General features: G+C 45.9%; 1 protein-coding gene across 1 annotated transcript in view; it reads right to left on the bottom strand.

Moving 5' to 3' along the window:
• Positions 1-18308, bottom strand: part of LOC8034737 (ecdysone-induced protein 78C) — a gene marked incomplete at its 5' end in the record, with an annotated part of 100609 nt that overhangs the window by 8300 nt on the left and 74001 nt on the right. Inside the window, 3 exon segments of the mRNA XM_042293171.1 lie at positions 943-1009; positions 8557-8822; positions 16903-17008. Of these exon segments, the coding sequence (XP_042149105.1) occupies positions 956-1009; positions 8557-8822; positions 16903-17008 (426 nt within the window).

The following is an 18308-nucleotide window of genomic DNA, read 5'->3' as shown; positions in this document are numbered from 1 at the left end:
GCAAAGCAAATCACACGTTCATGTTTAGGGAGCGTAAGGTCAGTCTGCTTTTACGGTGGAATGACACCAGTACAGGGAGTAGATGAAAAATTTAGCCGATGAAAAACGACCACTAGCCTGGGGGTCTTTCCCACAGTGACCATGGCAAGCTGCGAACACGGCACGCTGAGCGACGTTTTACGCCATAGTTTATGATAACGGAAATAACTCTTGTGTGGCAGAAAATTTGTCTGTTCTAAAATCGTACCATTCGTTACGACTAAAACAAATATTGGCTCGCACAAAAATAAAAACAACATCTTCTCCGCACGGATCCCAGACTTCTGCAATGCGAGCGGGGTTTTATTCAACCACCCATTATTTGGCCGATTACCCGAAAAGGGCCAAATGTTTTCTTTAGCCAGCCAAACTAAGCACATTTTTGCAATACCGAGGCTTTACTCTTCCCAGTCTGCTATTCATTACCTCTACATTTGACACAATTTTCGAGAAAAACTTAAAACAAAGGTCATGACGAAAACCAAAATTCAAATTTTTCCTCTCCAGCTAGGCGATGTCGCTCCTTGCACAACTGGCAAGTTGAGCGTCAGTCTGAAAAACACGGCATTTCGCGCATTTCTTTTTTTCTTGTTTCGTTGGTATGAGCCGACCAGCATTCATTTCGCGCCGTCAAGTTTGTTGGATCCCATCAGTAACAAGTTGCACTGCCTCCACGTTACGACGTCCGACGCCGAAACCGCGACTTCCGACGTTGCGGTTTTGGCGTTGCCGGTAGAGCTTCCTAGCCTCTCGTAACTTCAATCACCTTGCAACGAAAAAATATTGTGGCGTGTAGTTCGGGTGTTTCTATTAATGTGTCGAACAGAGTTTGAGGCCGAACAGGAGACCATCAAAGTGTTGCCGGAGCTCCCCTCGAGACGAGATCGCAACACGTGCTCTCACCGTTGGCGGGGCTTCAGGAGGGCGCTGCCGTACTGCTTGCAGGAGCCTCCGGGACTTCTGCCACCTGCTACGGACAGAGTCGTCATATCGTAAGTAAGCTACCAATTGCTCAGCGGCAACGAGCTAACAATTCAGCGTCAAAAGCCCCCAAAGGGAATTCGTCCCACGAGGGCTTTTAGTATCCCCGGAAAGTTTAGCTTATTCACACTGCAGTTACTTTTTCATTAATTATTTCCGGTTCACTGATGCTAAAGAAGAGGTAAAAGGTTTGAACCCTTTGAACGAGTTTTTCTCCGTTACACTTTTTCGGATAAATTTCCCTTTAGGAAAACGACTGCTTGGTAATGGGACAAAAAGAAAGACTCACCCACTGTTTCCCTAACAGGAATTCAACGAGAAATGCACCTGTGGCATTGTATCTTTTGACTTTGTGGATGTCTTTCATTAAAGGTGTTGAGATTTCGTTGACGACGTAAAAGGCACAAACCTTTTTTAATTTTTCAGCGCAACGTTAGCATAAAATAAATTAATTTTGGGAAATTTCGTTCTCCCAGCTGCACCCTCCAGGCATTCTGCTGCCTGTTTGGTCGAGAAAAATGTTGGGCATTACATTAGTTTTTTAATGAAAGGTTTCCTGAACGATGTCAGTGTGTTCCTGATTAAAACGACTACTATTGTAGAATGAGCTACATTGGCTGAGGTTGAGCAGTTTCGTGTGGCTCCCAAAGAGCCGTGCTGCGCATGCGCGAGGAGCAGCGACGTCACACGGAACACAGCTGGCGCGCCGGAGCCGCCGCCGCTGCGTGCCGCCTCACTGGTCTGCGCATTCCAGAGGAGTGACGTCATAGCCGCGGCAGACGCACTGGCGCCACCGCGTGCCCAGCAGTGCGCCTCCGTTGCGCAGTAGCCAAGTCTGACGGTGCACCGGAGCCGCTTGATAGCGCCTCTCATTTTGTGCGCATAAGCTCGTGCTACGTATATTCTGGCATAGCCGAGCTAAGCCACCACAATTTTTTTCTTTCACAAATCATGTACACAGATGAAACTTTGCATTGCATACTTCCTCACAACTGCCAGCGTATACTGTAAATTTCATTCGTATTGAGAAAAAGGTTCAAAAGTGGACCCTCTTATACAGTGTCCTTCCTTAAGGAACAGACTGAGTCCCTTGGGCAGGGGAGGAACAATGGTCTTGGAGTTTTTTTTTCTTATTTTATGACCAAACCCAAGGAAACTGCACAAGCTTGTTTAGCGAACTGTCCTCAAGATAATTAAAACTTCCCTGCCTTTTTTTGGAGGAATAGGGAAAACACTGCTCAACAAAATATCCCTTTTAACACATGGCTAGAGAGTATGAAGTGTAGGGAATACAATGTTGGAAGTACTCTTAAGATAAACCCATTATTGGTGATTTTACTACACACTGAAGTGCAGTGCTCAATGCATGACTAACAAGTAATAAAACAAAAGATCAAACAGAAAATTTTCTAGACTTGTATTAAAAAATCTGCTCTCAACATTGCATGCTTCACACCATTTAGCTACACATTTCAGAAAAGGTTATACTTCTATCTGCTCTAGATGCTGAGATATCCCTCTTGGCAAATTTTCAACAAGTCCAAAAACTGTGTTTTGTGAAAACGATGTTTCAGAGTCAACTTCAATGCACATTCAACCCACATAGACATTATAAATTGATTCATAGCTCAAATATTCATCCACAAAATGAGAAGCCTGGTAGATTCAGTAGAACAACAGCTGTAGAGGCCAACATCGCCATTTTCATAAGAATGCAGTTCGACTTTCTTCAATGCGGCAGTGTGCGCCACTTGCCACACCAATGTTCTAGTCACGTAAGAATGACAAACAAAAACGATCGACGAGCCTCAAGAACAAGTAGCTTGCGTGCAAAGGTGTCTTGTCGGGCTCACGATTGCTCGTGTGCAATCCATGAGTGCCGAGAGACCGACAAGAGTACCTTTGTGCTCGAGGGCACGTGCCCCAGGTCGATCGACGTTGATCGTCTCGTATTACGGGACCCGTAGCAATGATGTTCCTGCTCTTTGTCTACCCTGGTTGTGTCGCATGGTTGTGCCTGATATAGTATCCACTTTTGTTCACTGTATTTGTTCGTGAGGATCGAGTGGCAAATAAAAATTGAGACGATTTAGATCACAATTTAAATTGGTAGTTTCACAGCAATGATTCAGATTGAACCTTTCCCACAGAAATAACCCGGAAATATAATTTTATTCACAGCTTTTTTTTTTTTATTATATAATTTGACACTTCTTTTTATGTGCTCTTGTCTACATTTAAATCACAAAATCATGGAGGAAGAAATATTTATATTTTGGACTGAACACGAGCAAAAATAAGCACTTTTTCTTCGTGTTCTTTCAACCTTCCACTTCGTTCGTCTTTTTTCTAACTTCAACTTTGTTCGCCGGTTACACAAAGCAAATCAGCTTGTCAAAGAGAAAGCAAATAGAACTTTTTAATCAACTAAAAAGAATCAAGCTGCCTCTGTTCTAATCCGGCAGGTTTATATCTAAGAAATAGTCAATTTAACCACTTTGAATTGACTGCAATTCTTTCTTCCGCAATATTATCAGCAATCGTGCGCATTAGTCAATTAATCTGCAACATTTAAAGAAATACATCTCGTAATACAGAATTATTACTTTGAGCTGCAGCAATTTATATCAAAGAAATCTGACTCAAATCAAAGGAATCAAATTTTTTTTTTTACTTTTTTTTTAAATTGGCACCGACGATATAAAAATTGAGTGACGACATTAGGACCAGGCTGTTTACTGCATGCTCTCGCTCCAGCAAGTAGGCTTAGCTGCCGACGACGTGCTTTGCCAGGTGTTGTCCGTCCGATTTTTTACTGCGCCCAGAATGCAACGTCGACCGGCTTTCCTCTGGCAAGCTTACAAGGGTCTCGAAGCCCAATTTTAGGACATTGCAGTCAATGGATGACGAGGGGAATGTTGGAGGCTTTTTTCCGTATCAAAGCACAAAGACAGATGCGTCTGTTCAGCATCAATCGCATTGTCTAACAAAAAGTTGGCATTCCTTGAGCGGGTTTGACGTGTGTCCGGGACAGACGAGTTGACGCACTTTGTGGTTCGCATTTCACGTCGATTTGAGTTTCTTCGAAATGAGTCGGTTCAGAGTCGACGCTTGGCGCGTGTACTTTGCGTTCTTGTCCTCCGTTTTTTGGGGCCATTTATTTCATCATTCACCCCGCCTTGCGTCTGCTTTGGCTTCCGTCGACCATCGGGCCTCGGAGCGAGCTTCGGGAGAACGGGTATCCGCCACGCCCACCTTTGCCAATGTGGTCACCATTTTGGTTCGTGGAACGAGCAGTTGCTCCTCGACTTCTCCATTCTCGACGGGCCGATCCAAATTCCCGGTGACGGATTGCGAGTCTTCAGCGTCGGTGCTTGGCGGCATTGAAAAAAACATTTTCCCGTTTTCAAATATGCGAGAACAGCAATATTGTTGCAAGAGATCTCCGGAGATAAATGCGACAGATAAGTCGACTGCACACACAGTACCAAAGATGCTTACACTGAAGAGGAACGCTTTAGGTACGGCGGTGCTCCGTAGCGATCCTGGCGCAACCAGTTTGAAAACGACCCTTTCGAGGCTTCGGATGGACCGAAACGGCACTTGCCGTGGCAACCGAGACCGATTGGCCAATTGCTTCGCGAGATTTGGTCGTCCTTACGTCGGTATCCGTTTGTGTCCAGCTAGCGGGCGGAGAAGGAAATGGCGCTACTTTCCCAGGATCCAGTGACTTTAGCGGTGCCAGGATAGCAACGATCAACGGCATCACACTTCTATGACAACGTCGGGCGGAAACCGAGGGACCACGTATTACCTCCACAATTCAGTTTAACTGCAGTCCCAACACCCCTGCTTTGAAAGTAATTAATTACAATTAGAATTACTCTAACACAAAAAAAAAAGCAAATCATTATCTTCATAACTTACCTTCTTAAAGGGGCTGTGCAACAATTCTCTGACTTCAGGTCCATAGGCGTGGGAGTTAATCCCTACCACCCGTGGAATATGGAACAGAAAACCGTTTTTTGATACGTGCCCTAGTTTTATTTCTTCAGTCTTTCCGGTAATGTGGTTGTCACGTGGTTGCGACGTTTAATGGGGAGGTAGGTTTCCGGATTCGCAGGCGGCTTTGGCTCGGCCTGGCAGGGACGCTGAAAGCTCGCAGCTCGCTCTTGCAGCCTCAGTTACGCTGGCATTTAGAACAAAACGGAGTATAAAAAACTGTAGTTGGGAAGCGTAATGACGCACGTTCGAAACGGGAGCCGAATATTCTATTTTGCTCGCCTGGAGCGCTGCTCAAAACTTGAGAGCTACGGGACTATTGGCAAGTGAGCACCGCCATAGAGCAGAAAAGGTTTTGTTGACCTCTGATAGATGGCGCCACTAAAACTATGAATAATAATATTTCGTAATGGTAGGATACTTTCGATACATTTGTTTATGTCAATACGACCAGATTTCTAAAAATAGGCCTTATGTTTAGCAGATAATTGCACAACTTGGCCAATGTTTTACACGTTCCCCACTTGACGTCACGCTCACGTCACGTCCACGTCACGCCGGCTGCGCCCTGTGGTTCCGACGACCACCGCTGTGAGGCTGCAGGCCGGTAAAAAAACAGTTTTAAAATGTCCAATTACTTAATGAAATCGCAACATTTCCAAGGAAGGTTGGGTGTTTTCTGTCACTTAGGGCAAGGCACATAGGATAAAAATTACAGGCTGCGATTTCTTTCAACGTTAATATTGTTGCACGCCCCCTTTAAAGGACACATGCAAAAGAAAAAAACTTTTTTTTTTAAACAGGCTAGATGGAAAAAGAATATTATAAAACAAATTTTCAACGAAGAAAAAAAAATTTAGAGCTATATTTACGGCACAGAACATATTTGTAGTTGGCGTCCGCGGAGCCGCCGCTGGTCACGTGGTAGGCCCGCGCGCCGCTGGCATCATACAACGCTGGGCGTTGTACAACCGCTTCAACGCGTTTCTCCACGCTGCCGTCGCCGCACAAGTTCGTCTGCTTCGGGGCGCTGTGGCCGTCATCTGACCGGCGCACAGGTGTATCATGTCTACTTGCACTTTTTCAGAAGTTTCCTTTGGGCTCTAAAAGTTACTGATTAATCTTAGTTTCTTGTTATCCTTCAAACAAAGGTTACTTTTAGACACCATAGGAAGCTTTCGAAAGAGCGCAAGCACCACGTGATAAATAAGGGCCAGTCACGTGATAAATAAGGGCCACTTTTCCGCGGCGCCCGCGGGCGCCAACTACAAATTCGTATAGTGCCTAAATATAGCTCTAAACATTTTTTTTCTTTGTTGTCAAATTGATTTATGACATCCTTTTTCCATCTAAGCTGTTTAAAAAATTTTTTTTTTCCTTTGCATGTCCTTTAACTCTTTAACCACCAAGTTATCTTTGAAAAAAATGTACAATCTTTCCCAAATTATTTTATTTGCACATATTTGTTCTTATGTGGTTCTGATTTTTCAATGACATTACTTGATTGGTTTTTGATAGGTATTAAAACAAAAATTTTAAAAGAAAATGTTGAATTTTATGGAAGCTTACCCTCAGTGCATGTAAGAGTAAGAATAACACGTGCCGAAATGCGCAGTATTTATTTGAAAATACGCACCACAACAAAAGATCAAGTGGCTAGACGTTTCTCCGCACTAGCGCTAACAAAGTTCCATAAGTAACGGTTCCTTGCAAAATTATTAGCGCAAGGAACACCATCATCTCTTCGCGGTCCACCGGTTTCCATCAAGAACCCCGCGCTGGGAAATGTGAGACCACATAGCGGTTTGTCTCCGTCACAATGAAGTTGGGAAGGTCCCAATCAAAAAAAAAAAAACTAACCACCCGAGAATGTTTTTTTTGTCAGTGGGTTGCCGAAGAATCCCAGGCACTGCACAAAACAGAAACCTCGGAGGCGCGGGTGGCGGGTTTTCATCGTTTACGCATTGCCACACTTGAACACTACCCAGCGCGTCGTCTTCTTCGTCACTGTGGTCGTCGTCACATCCGACTCACTTTAAGAGACAAATTCGATCGTCGCTACTGTTCGAACTGCCGCAAGAGAGAGCCCGTTTCCGAGGGCCGTCACCGGCATCACTCAAGCGCATTGCCATCTCTGATCACTGTTGCAAGGCTAGATACGTACCAAAGGCCTAAACATGCTATATTTGCGCGACCTTTCCTGCCCTCCAGTGTTGAAAATAGAAACTAAAGCTGATGGACGAACCTGTCTTGTGTTTGGCAGTGAAAGCAAACCATCGTTTTGGCTGGACGAGTGTGACTCGTCATCGGTGATATTGGTACAACCTTCCATGACGAGTACAGCTCGGGTTGAGTGGTTAAAGGGTTAAGGAAAAATGGAATCGCCTTGCAATGGCTTTTCTTCAAGAGCTACCCAAGTTCTACTATGTTGATGTGACAATATTTTCCAAATTGAGATAACCCTGTCCATTTCTCGTCCTATCGGGTCCATTTACAGTCGCCGACCTATTATTCGGACTTGGAGGACACCCCTGAAATTGTCCGAATAATCAAGAAACCCAAAAATTCGGTAGATGAAAAAACTTGCCTTTATTACTCCCTAGTAGGCTTTAAAAAGCCGTCAATAGTGGCTTGCTGCATGTTACGCCTGCTCACGATGATGTCTGCTTGCATTTGCGCGAGCGTCGTGTTCTCGCCGTACACATTCAACACCAATGTTAATACGTTCAAAACGTCCGCTCTCAATGACCGCGGGCGGTAGTCGTCGTCGGAGTCTCATTTTCCGCTGATGCGAGGGACGAGACGAGATGCGAGGCGCAAATCCACGAGCGCAAAATGGCGACTGGCGACGTCAAAGTGAAAGGAAACAAAGCAAAAAGATGATGATGATGACGTGCAGCTAAATGAGCTAAATGGAAAGAAAGGTCTAAGCATAGCGTTACCTAGTGGTAGAACTCAGGAGTACTCAAATCACGCTGCCAAACCAAGCCAATCCATTCACAGCCAACATAGAATTCAAAATGGCCGCTCCTCGGTGGTGTTTCCTGCTGATCGCTCGCGACGATTTTGTCCGAATAATCAAACTTTCGAACTTCAAGTTGTCCGAAACATTGGTCGTGAATATACACTATTTCTATGGAGTAAGTCACGGTTCCTCCTTTAGGTCCGAATTATCGAACAAGTCAGAATTATCGGAGTCCGAAAAATCGGTCGGCGACTGTATGGCATTTTACATACACCACAAGCGCTCCCTTGTTTTTACTTCTCTGATGTTCGACCAATTAGGATGATAAGATATGGGAGCAGAGCTCTCAGTACAATACGAATCGGTTCATTCGTCATTTTGCAACTTTTACCCGCAACACAGTACTGCAAACACTGTTTTAAAGTTTCACCAGTTGGCAAAGAATTAAGCTCCAGCATGACAAAAGCACGAAAGTCGTCGTCACAAACCAAATTTCGCAATTACCGAGCCTGAGCAGCAATTAGGCTACATCAGAACAGCAATCAAATGGCAGTGACTCCAACAATCACCTGGGCGTTGGGCGGGGTGGCGGCGGGTATGTCGAAGATCTCCGCGAAGAGCGGGGGCAGCCGCAGGGAGTGCCAGTGGGGCCGCAGCCAGGCCAGGTGGCGGGCGTGCGCCAGCCCCAGGGCCCTGAGGGGACCCAGCAGGCACAGGGCCCGGTTGGGCAGCCCCACGTCCCCCGGGTGGTTGCGCCCGGCCTGCAGCCGCAGGGCCTCGCACAGGCGCCCCTGCCCCAGCGAGATGGCCTTGCTGTCGTACAGGCCGCTGCGCTCTGCGAGGGCGTTGCGTCGGGCACCTCAGAACCCACCGGTACGGCGCGAGAACGTACAGGTCATAGTCCAAAGCGAGGATCCACGAGTCAGAGTCCGACGTGAGAACCAAAGAGTTCGACGTGAAAACCTATGGTCAGCGTGAACCCCGCACAGGTCAAACGTAAGAGTCAAGGAGTCTGACAAAAGAATTTGGGAGCACATTTTTAAGGGGGGATACGGCCACGAAATTCCATTTTTTTCCGAAAAAATGCATTTTCAAAAAAATATTATATTTGGGTTCACTATGTTCGGAAGCATAGTTTCAGAAAGTTTTATTTATAAATGCGCAGTATTTATTTCGCAAAAAATTATTTTCGGCAAGCTCGCGGCCGCGCGCGGCGACCCGCCGAGCAAGCAGACGGCGAAGTTCGGCATTTTCAAATTAGGCCTACTCCGCGCTCGTTCGACGCAGCCGAGATATCTTACCCTCATTGGAAGCGCCGTTTCTTCTAGTTTCTGCCCATAGAAGCTTGCTACGTTTGAGGCTATCTGTGTCCCGGGAGAACCCCGTACATACAAGCAGAAAAAACGTGGGAACTATGATACCAGCAATCCCATTGGTTGTGACCCGAAACAGGGCTCACGATTGGCCGCCTGCGTGCGCTATCGGCAGCTTCTTTCGCTTCTGATCGTATCGCTTCTGATCGTATCGCCAGTTTGCCGCTGTTTAGATTCGTTTTCCCTCTTTGTTCCCGGTAGTTTTTCTGCCGAGAAATGCCTGCTTCCAAAGTTAGCACTCGCAGTAGCTTTGGCCGGCGTTCTCAACGGCGGAAACAAAGGGCCGGCGGAGACGGGGACCCGTCTCCGCCGGCACCATCGTCGCCGTCTCCGCCACCGTTGTCACGATCTCCAAGCTCAACTGGTGCTTGGCGGACATCGGAGCCTACAGCTTCATCTCCGAATCGGATGTGCTCACCACGTTCGAGAGGAAGCTCAGCCTGCGCGATTTCGACGCGGGGATTACGGACGACCCGGAGCTGACAGACGCTCCCGTTGAAAAGCCCCTGAACGGCTCCTCAATGTGTCCGCCATGCAGACTCTTGTTGCGATTTTACTCTGCCTCAAGTGCCACGGAAAACTACTGAGCTTGCAAGAAGTTGACATCAACGTTTAGTTTGTTGTTAGCTGCTCGACTTGCGGAGACATCGTCGCGACACCGCACTCACCATCAATCGGCAAGTTTCGAGAGAACGAACTCGCGGTACGTCTAGGCGTCGTTGGAAGAGACTGTGGCATCAGTTTCACAAAGTTCACGAATCTCTTCGGGGGCCTCAAAGCAACTGCCCTCCTCATGCTCATGTAGTTGAAGGTGCCACCAATGACTCGGGTAAATTTCGAGTTTCTGGCACCGTCCGAAAATAAAAAAAAAACAAGTTGAAACTTCAAACGCATTTTTCTCAGTTTCACTTTTTGGCAGGAATTCTTGTTTTAGGAAAGCTATCATTTGACATTCTGAATACAGAGGGACATCACTCAAGGTTTTCTGTGACTGAAATTTTCTGGGGAACAAGATAGATTACTTCACAGTTCAAAAAATCTATTCCTTCATGAAAAAAAAAATTTTTTTTTTAAACAAAAAATTTACATTTTTTTTTTAAATTTTAGGATGTTCTTATTTTTGTTATAATTGAATATTTTGCAATTTATTTTTTATCTAGGTTGCACTGTGGGTATTGTTCTTCACATTAAAGCAAAAAGTTTGCCACCAGCTAATTTTATTTTTCTACGATAGACTTCCTAATGAAGTGTCTTTTTTCTGAAGTGCGAGAACCGTAGCATGCTGTAAAGTTGACCAATAATGCCAAAACTTTGCAGATTATCCTTCCTCATAGTGCTGAAATAACCCTCAAAATTTGAACCAAATTGGGTGAAGGGTTCAAAAGTTGACCCTCCCAGGCCATATCCCCCCTTAAACATAACTTCAAAAAAAAAAAAAAAAAAAAAAAAAAAAACCTTGTGGAAAGTTTTTTTTAATGAACTTGAACCAAAGAGTTCGACGTGAAAACCTATGGTCAGCGTGAACCCCGCACGGGTCAAACGCAAGAGTCAAGGAGTCAGAAAAAAGAATTTGGGAGCGCATTTTTAAACATCACTTCCAAAAAAAAAAAAAAAAAAAAAAAAAACCTTGTGGAAAGTTTTTTTAATGAACTCTAAAATCGTTCACCTTTTTTTTATTTTGAATTTATATAAAGATTTGCATTAATTGCACTTCAACAGATTTCTTTTGTTTGATACATGTTTAGTGCACCAGAAATAGGTCTTATTTCTGTTGACTTCATAAACTAGGCAGGGGCTGGCCACGATGTGCAAGTCCCGGTGTGTGCTTGGACTCCAGAGTTTACAATTCCTACTGTGGAGTTTCTACTCGCATAAATATCTCTCCGAAGTGCAAAGCTGCTTTTCTGGTGGCATATTCTGCAGCAGGCATCTAATGTCGGTTCAGGCACCTGCATTTGACTGTGTTAAAACAGTTAGCGTCGAGCTGCTGCCATGGTGACCCTTATACCGAGCCAACGGGGGAAGTGCCGTGCTGCACAACACCGCGTTGTGCCGCACAACACGGTGGACGCAACTGTGTCAAAGAGCTTAAATGTCTTTGAACCGTTTGCTAACAAGTCACAGTGTAATGACTCGGCCACCTTCCTCCCAAAAAGAATACCATTTATTTACATTGTGCAATATACTGCTTGTTAAATATAGAAGATAGTATGAGCATGTGATTGCCATCATTCGGCGCTGTGCACCGAATGAGGGCAGTCGCATGCTCTTCCGCTATCATGACGAAGGGCATTTCAGCGGACTTGCCTGACGAAGATGTTCTTCAAAAGGGTCTGTGTGGTTCATGCTCCAGCCCATTCTACGAAAAACGGCAATTTTTTAAATGCTTGGCCAGCTGCGATCATTGTTTTCACACCGTAAGTGCACCAAAGTGCATGTCGAAGAGTACCGCACATTTGTGGAAACTGGTTCCAACACCTACGAGTTGTACCTCCCGCAGTCGACACTCGGCATGGCCAAATGACCTCAGAGAAGCTAACGGCTCAACAAACGCCGAAAATACACCCGTGAATTTGCATACCTTGTGAACGGCGAGTCGGTTTCTTCGTAGGTGGCTCGAATGTTTCAAAGTATTCTGAACAAGCTGGATTTACTCAAGGCAGGAGTCAAGCGCTATAAGGCAGACAACATTAGCCTTCAATACAAACTGTCACGAATTCACAAATGCCTCCCAAATGCGAAACCGGCTGGGTCACGCCTGCCTTGTGCTGCGGTTGCGTCGGGAATCAGGAGTGCCGTTCCACCTGTGCGACCGCGCCTAAAATCCTCCCTCATTTGTCTTCTCCGACTCAAAGTGCCTCCGACATTGGCGGGCCTTTGAACCAGTAAGCCAGTGCATCGACAGAAAGTCCGTCGACGGTCGCCAACCATGAGAACCGACTATGTTCACGTCAGTTTCCCCAAACGGACGTCAGCGAGGACGGCTTTACGCTGTGGAAGCCTCGACGCCATGGGAAGGCGTCGAGTGGGACCCCTAAGGGCTGCAAGGTAAAAGCTGCGCCGTGCCGGTCGATGTTGAAGGCTCCGTTTGTCGATCCGGACACATCGGTTACAGATGTGCTCGACAATATCAACCCAGGGGCAAATACTGCCACCTGCGCTGAACTTGGACGATATTCACCTAGTACGCTTCTTTCCAAGTGTCTGTGGACGACGAGGCATTCAACACTTTAAATTGCCCCGAAATCTGGGCGGAAGGAGAGCCACCCGTTTTGCAATTCTTCGGTAAACTTGACGTCTCGTGTGTGTCCAAGTTACTAGACTGAAATGGCAGCATCAAAGAACACTGTTGGGGTACACTACCCAAAGGTTCGCGGCTTTCGAATCTGGGTAGACGAATTTTTGGCGAACCTCGTGATTTCCTCTTTCGACGCTGTCTGTCTCACAAACTTGAGAAGGGCGGGAGTCGCCGCAAGAGGTGCCAGTGAGATCGCACTTAGGCCAGATGGCGGGCGTGTGCCAGCCCCTGCTGGCACATGCCCGCCACCTGTCATGAAATATAAGATTTGCAATAGTTTACGAGAAACTGGACTGCGCTTCATTGTGACCGTGATTATGTTGCAACTGGACAACGGTCTCGAGCCAGTTCGAGGCACACCGTAGACATGACCTTGAGGCTCGCGACGGGTGCGTTTCACTCGAGGTTTCATAATGCGACCGCCGCAACTACCTTATCAAAAACTATTATTTATTATTAAAAACTATTATTCAATCGCAATACATACCAAACCTTTAGTTCACACTTTGACACATTATTGAGTGAAATTGATTTCAGCAGATACAAAGTGCAAATGCATGTTGAGTTTAATTTACTGGGCTCTAGGCAGGTTTGAATGTTGCTATTACCTTACAGCAGGGATGCTCAAACATTTTCGTCCCAGGAAACCCCAGCGAGCCTCAACAAGTCCCAAGGAACCCCCTCCCCTCCATGTTGCCAACTGATAATACTGAGCAATAAAGGCAGTTAGATAATGAACAAGAGTTTATTGCACTGGCAGAATAAGACAAGATGCAGGACTACAGACAGAACGAAAAGGCAGAGGGTTAACCTGGGGCACAATGAAAAATATATATAGGTACATATTATTGCGAAGGCCGAGGTTGCTTTGTCCACAACACCAACTCAATGCACGGCTCAGTCTGCGAAGATTAAACTAGGGGGGGGGGGGAACACTGCAATTTGGGTGCTGATGGAGCCCATGAGACCAGCTCGTGGAACCCTTGTGTACCCCAAACCCAGTTTGAGAACCCTTGCCTTACAGAAAGAAAGGCGTCTTGTTTCTTGCCGCTAATAATTTTTATGGGCTTTGCCGACGCAATGATCTCATGAATGCTTCAGGCAACACATTTGACTTGCTCTTACCTAACTTCCCTATCGACGCGCTCGCATCATCATCATCACCCGCCCTTGGAAATCCAATTTTACTTGCGCAGACTTGAAAAATCTATTTATAACTATCAAAAGGTACTAGGTTACTTCAGCCTGTTTATGTATATTGAATCGTAAGCGTGGTCCGAGGTATAAGATTGAGATGACGCGAATTTTGCAGCCAAAAAGTCCACATCGGTGATGAAAGAAGCTATCGACCAATATGTGCCCAAGAGGCAAGTTCCCGAGCTTTGTGTTGTGTTGTCCTTTTTCCCCCCCAGTCTCGGGGTTTTGTCCAAAATGTTAAACCTTCACCAGCTTGTTCGCACCCTAACTTTTTGTTTCCGAGCTGGTTTTCGAGAGAATTGAGGACGGCTTTCCGAAATAAGGCTCGTTTCCATGGCCTGTTCAAGAGGACAAATCGGCGAATTTGGTACCAAAAATTTAGCAGCTTTCACTCCCAGCTAAGACATTGCTTGCTCATGATGGATACATTCACGAAAGATGCGTCGAAAATAGCTCCTTTTCTGATTCCATATCTTTCTCAAAATTAGTCAACAGTAGAAAACGCTTGTGTTCATAACTCTGCTCTTGCCATTTTGCACCACTTTGTTATCAAGGCAAGCGTGAAGTTCCCCCTTGCTCTCAAATATCTCGCAGCCAGAGAACACCGACGAAAGGAGCGCCGCTGCGTGGGAGTGAGCCCGCTCCAGCGACATGTGCGGTGGGGTTCTAAAATTTCCAAAAAGATTATACCATATTTTGGGGGCACCATAAAGTCACGTCCCCCGGCTAAATTCAAGCAACATTGTGAAAGGTTTTATCCCGACAAACAATTTGAAAGATCACCATTACATCAAATCCAGATTTTTTGTAATAACCATGTTCAGCACAATTTCTTTTTCGTGCCTTATTTTACCTCTGAATAGCGGAATGGACTACCAGTAATACGATTTATTATGACTTAGGCCCTCTGATGGTCTACTTACATGTTTCATGTCCTTGTACGTTGAGATTTTTTTTCCAGTTGGAAGTGATTTTTGTAGTGCACGAATGTCAAAACAAACCTTCATGGTAATTTTGGGCATGTAATATACATCAACATCGACAGTGCGCCGAAGAAATAGAGATGAAAGTGATAGAAGTACACGGCTGAAACGCTTAAGCAAGGACATAACCTTCATATCAAAATATCTGTCCACATTTTACCGGAGAGCTTTCAAGGTTCATAGCACCCGACACACTCTTTGCTGCAGTACTGAAACTGGTCTTGTGATGGCAGGCACGAGAAATACTTCTTACCTGGCAAAATAACAGCTTTTAGAGCGATAATAATAATAACAATTATATCAATTGTAATAATAATAATGTCACGTGCGTGTTTATACAGCCGGAAGCTAGTCAGCCTCAATGAGCGTCTGGTCTCAGCTGTAGATGTGAAAAATTTAGCCAATGCAGTATAACCAGTAGCCTGGGGTCTTTAACAGGAACCACGCAGTGGTGACATCCAGGTCGAAACAAGCAGGGGTGGGGATTGAGTCTAGGATCCCTAGGTTCCTGGGTTTGATAGCCGTTACAGCAACACTTTGCACGAACATGCAATCACCAAATGTTTACATTTCTATCTCACGGTTTCACAGCTGAATGGTTGCCGTCCAAAGAACTACTAGCGTAGCTAAACACCTACGCACAATTTGTGCGTTGTACTAGTTGAGCTCTGGGACTCTGAGCACTACCTGTCCAAATTCTTGCGCTCAAAGACTCGAAGCAAAGCCTGCCCAAGCCTCCAAGCCCTCGAAATACTAGACATGAAACAACAAATTCAATCCATTGTCAGATGAGCTCGTAGTCAACAAGTGTCATTTTAAAAGAGAGCTAAGACTTGTAACCAAAATTATGTATTTCATATACATTTTCACTTCAAAGGAAGTAATAAACGACAAAAGCTAAATAAGAAGAACATGGTGAACATGCATGCATTGTTGTCGTTTTTTTTCTTTTTTGCATACCAAGATGATGTCTAAAAACGCACTCCCCAAGAATCTAAGAGTCAGATGTGAGAATCCACGAGTATAGCGCCAATGACCGCGGCAGACGTCAAAGTAGGGGTGAAAGCGATAGTTAGTGAACGGCGACCACCAAACTCTTAGAAACAGGGCTAGTTTCGAGGACAAGAGGTCCCAATCTCTACACTACAGGTGACTGCTTAGCAATTTAGTATCTGCCCACATTCATCAAGTTACCTATACTACTCGTGTTCCTGGGATGCCACGGCTCTTCCAAATAAAAAAATAAACATTTTTTTCAATATCATTATTATGAACATACACCTATAATTTGGGGTCAGGGGCAAACAAAAACAAAAGGTCCCGTCGCGCAAGACCTCGTTTCTACGATTTTGCATTTGCCTTCATTACAAAGACTCATTCTTTCCCAGACGTCACGGTGCACAAAAGCAGACACAACTTGCACGGGCACACGAAAGAAGACATACGTGGTGCCGGATGACCCTTAAATGCCTGCGCAAATTGTGCATCTACCTTTGTGCACCGTAACATCGAAGATACGAACAATGAACTCGCCTAAACAGCAATCTCGACATTCTTCTTCCTCCAGTTACACCGACACCGTTTTGCCCGCACTCCCGCCCCTTTAAAGGAGATTCCTCCATTTTGGTAATGCAGTACTAAAAACTAGCACAAAGGTTGATCCTTTAAATACCGTACCACCCGTCGCTCGTCTAGTTGTCGGCGCAAGTGACAAAATGGTCTCCACCATGGAGGTAGGAAGATCTTGGAAGCGACGTGAGGCCACCAGAGGTGAAGCCAGAAGGGTGGAGGGACACGCCCCCCAACGACGACCAAAACCAAGAGACGCTACTGGACGAAAAGGAGAGCCGACTTCGCACCAATAGCTGTTGGTGCGAAGTCGGCTCTCCTCACTACCAGTAGCGTCTCTTGGTTTGGTTGTTGTTGGGGCGTGTCCCTCCACACTTCTGGCTTCAGCTCCGGTGGCCTCACGTCACCTCCAAGAGATTCCTACCTCCATGGGCTCCGCGGAGCGCACGAGAACTGGCACCAGCGCAAAAAACCCGAAACCCCAGCCAAACTCACCGTTGGTGAGCAAAACAACCGCAGAGAAGAGGCCGATCTCCGTGTCGTTCAGCTGCAGGTTGTTGAAGGCCACGAAGAAGTTGAACATGGCTGACACAAACTCGTGCTGACAGGGAAGAGAGAAAGAGAGAACGCCCATGAAGTAGCCCGGCTTCCGTCGTCCGATGGCACGAAGAGAACGGGGTGCCGGTCGAATCGTCACATTTTGAAGCCTTCCGCCTCGTTCAGAACTCCTCTCACCGAAGAGTGAATCTGGATCAGCAGGAATACGTAACTGGTTGTAGAGGCCACACAATGAAGGATGTCCGGAACCGTCTCAAATCGCATTGCGGCAGTGAGACTGCAGATGCCACGAAACGCATTAGTCCGTCCGGGAGCTGGGCTTTCCACACAAATATCAAATAAACATTTAAGCAGTCATTTATCGAACGGATAAGTCATCTCTCATTCGTCGATAACATTCGCCAAGCAAAAAGTTGGTCGCATCGCATCTAGACAAAACCATTACATCTAGTCGAAACCCAGGAAGACCCTTGCTCTCGCTAGACGAAGACTAGACTCCAGGAACTGTAATATCCACGAGCACACGTAGAATGATAGATTGATAGTGAGGGTTCTATACTAGAAAGGCCGAAATTCAGCCAAAAACCACCAATGATTTAGTATGAGAGGCGACGTCGCGAGATTATACGAGACGCCTTGGCTCAAAGTCGGTTGCACCGTTATTTTTGCCCGTCGCGATACGAAGATTCGACACGCTACGGTTCTAGACAAATCTTCACGTGCATGGGTGTGCGACTCACCTTTTGGGGTCCCAAGCAGGGACAGTATCCTGCCCTCAAATAGGCCGTCCGAAAGTGGGTCAATGACCAACAAAACAAAAGCCTCAGTGTTTCATATGAGGATATTGAGTGCAAGGCACGTGCAGTCGCTACTGAACTGAACACTGCTCACAGCAAGTTGTAAGATTTCAAAGAAGTAGATCCCAAACTACATGAAGCGCAATAGGCTAAGCCTGAGGAGGCGAACAACTGTATGCCAGAAGCTGCCGGACACCTACAAGCAAAACATGCAGGAGTTCCATCGCTACGTTGCTGACCTCCAAATGTGGAACAGTTTCATGCCCGGCCAGATTGGCAACGCCAATCAGATGCCGGTTCAGTTTGACAAGCCGAACAGAAGAATCGTAGCCGAAAAGGGTTGTCGTCAGGTGAACCTGCTAACCACAGGCAACGAACACAATCACTTTAACGCAATGTTGTGCTGCGCGACCGATGGCCACAAGCTGCCCCCATACCTGGTGTTTAACCGGAAAACAATGCCAACCAACAAACAGTTTTCACCGAAGGTGATAGTTCGCGTGAATGAGAAAGAACTTTTCAAGGAGGAGACTTAAAGAGTGGTTT

This window comes from Ixodes scapularis, unplaced genomic scaffold (assembly GCF_016920785.2).
Source record: "Ixodes scapularis isolate PalLabHiFi unplaced genomic scaffold, ASM1692078v2 PGA_scaffold49__6_contigs__length_1374808, whole genome shotgun sequence".
Taxonomy (NCBI): Eukaryota; Metazoa; Arthropoda; class Arachnida; order Ixodida; family Ixodidae; genus Ixodes; species Ixodes scapularis.
Note: the sequence above shows the minus strand (reverse complement) of the source record. Positions and strands in the feature narration are given on the sequence as shown.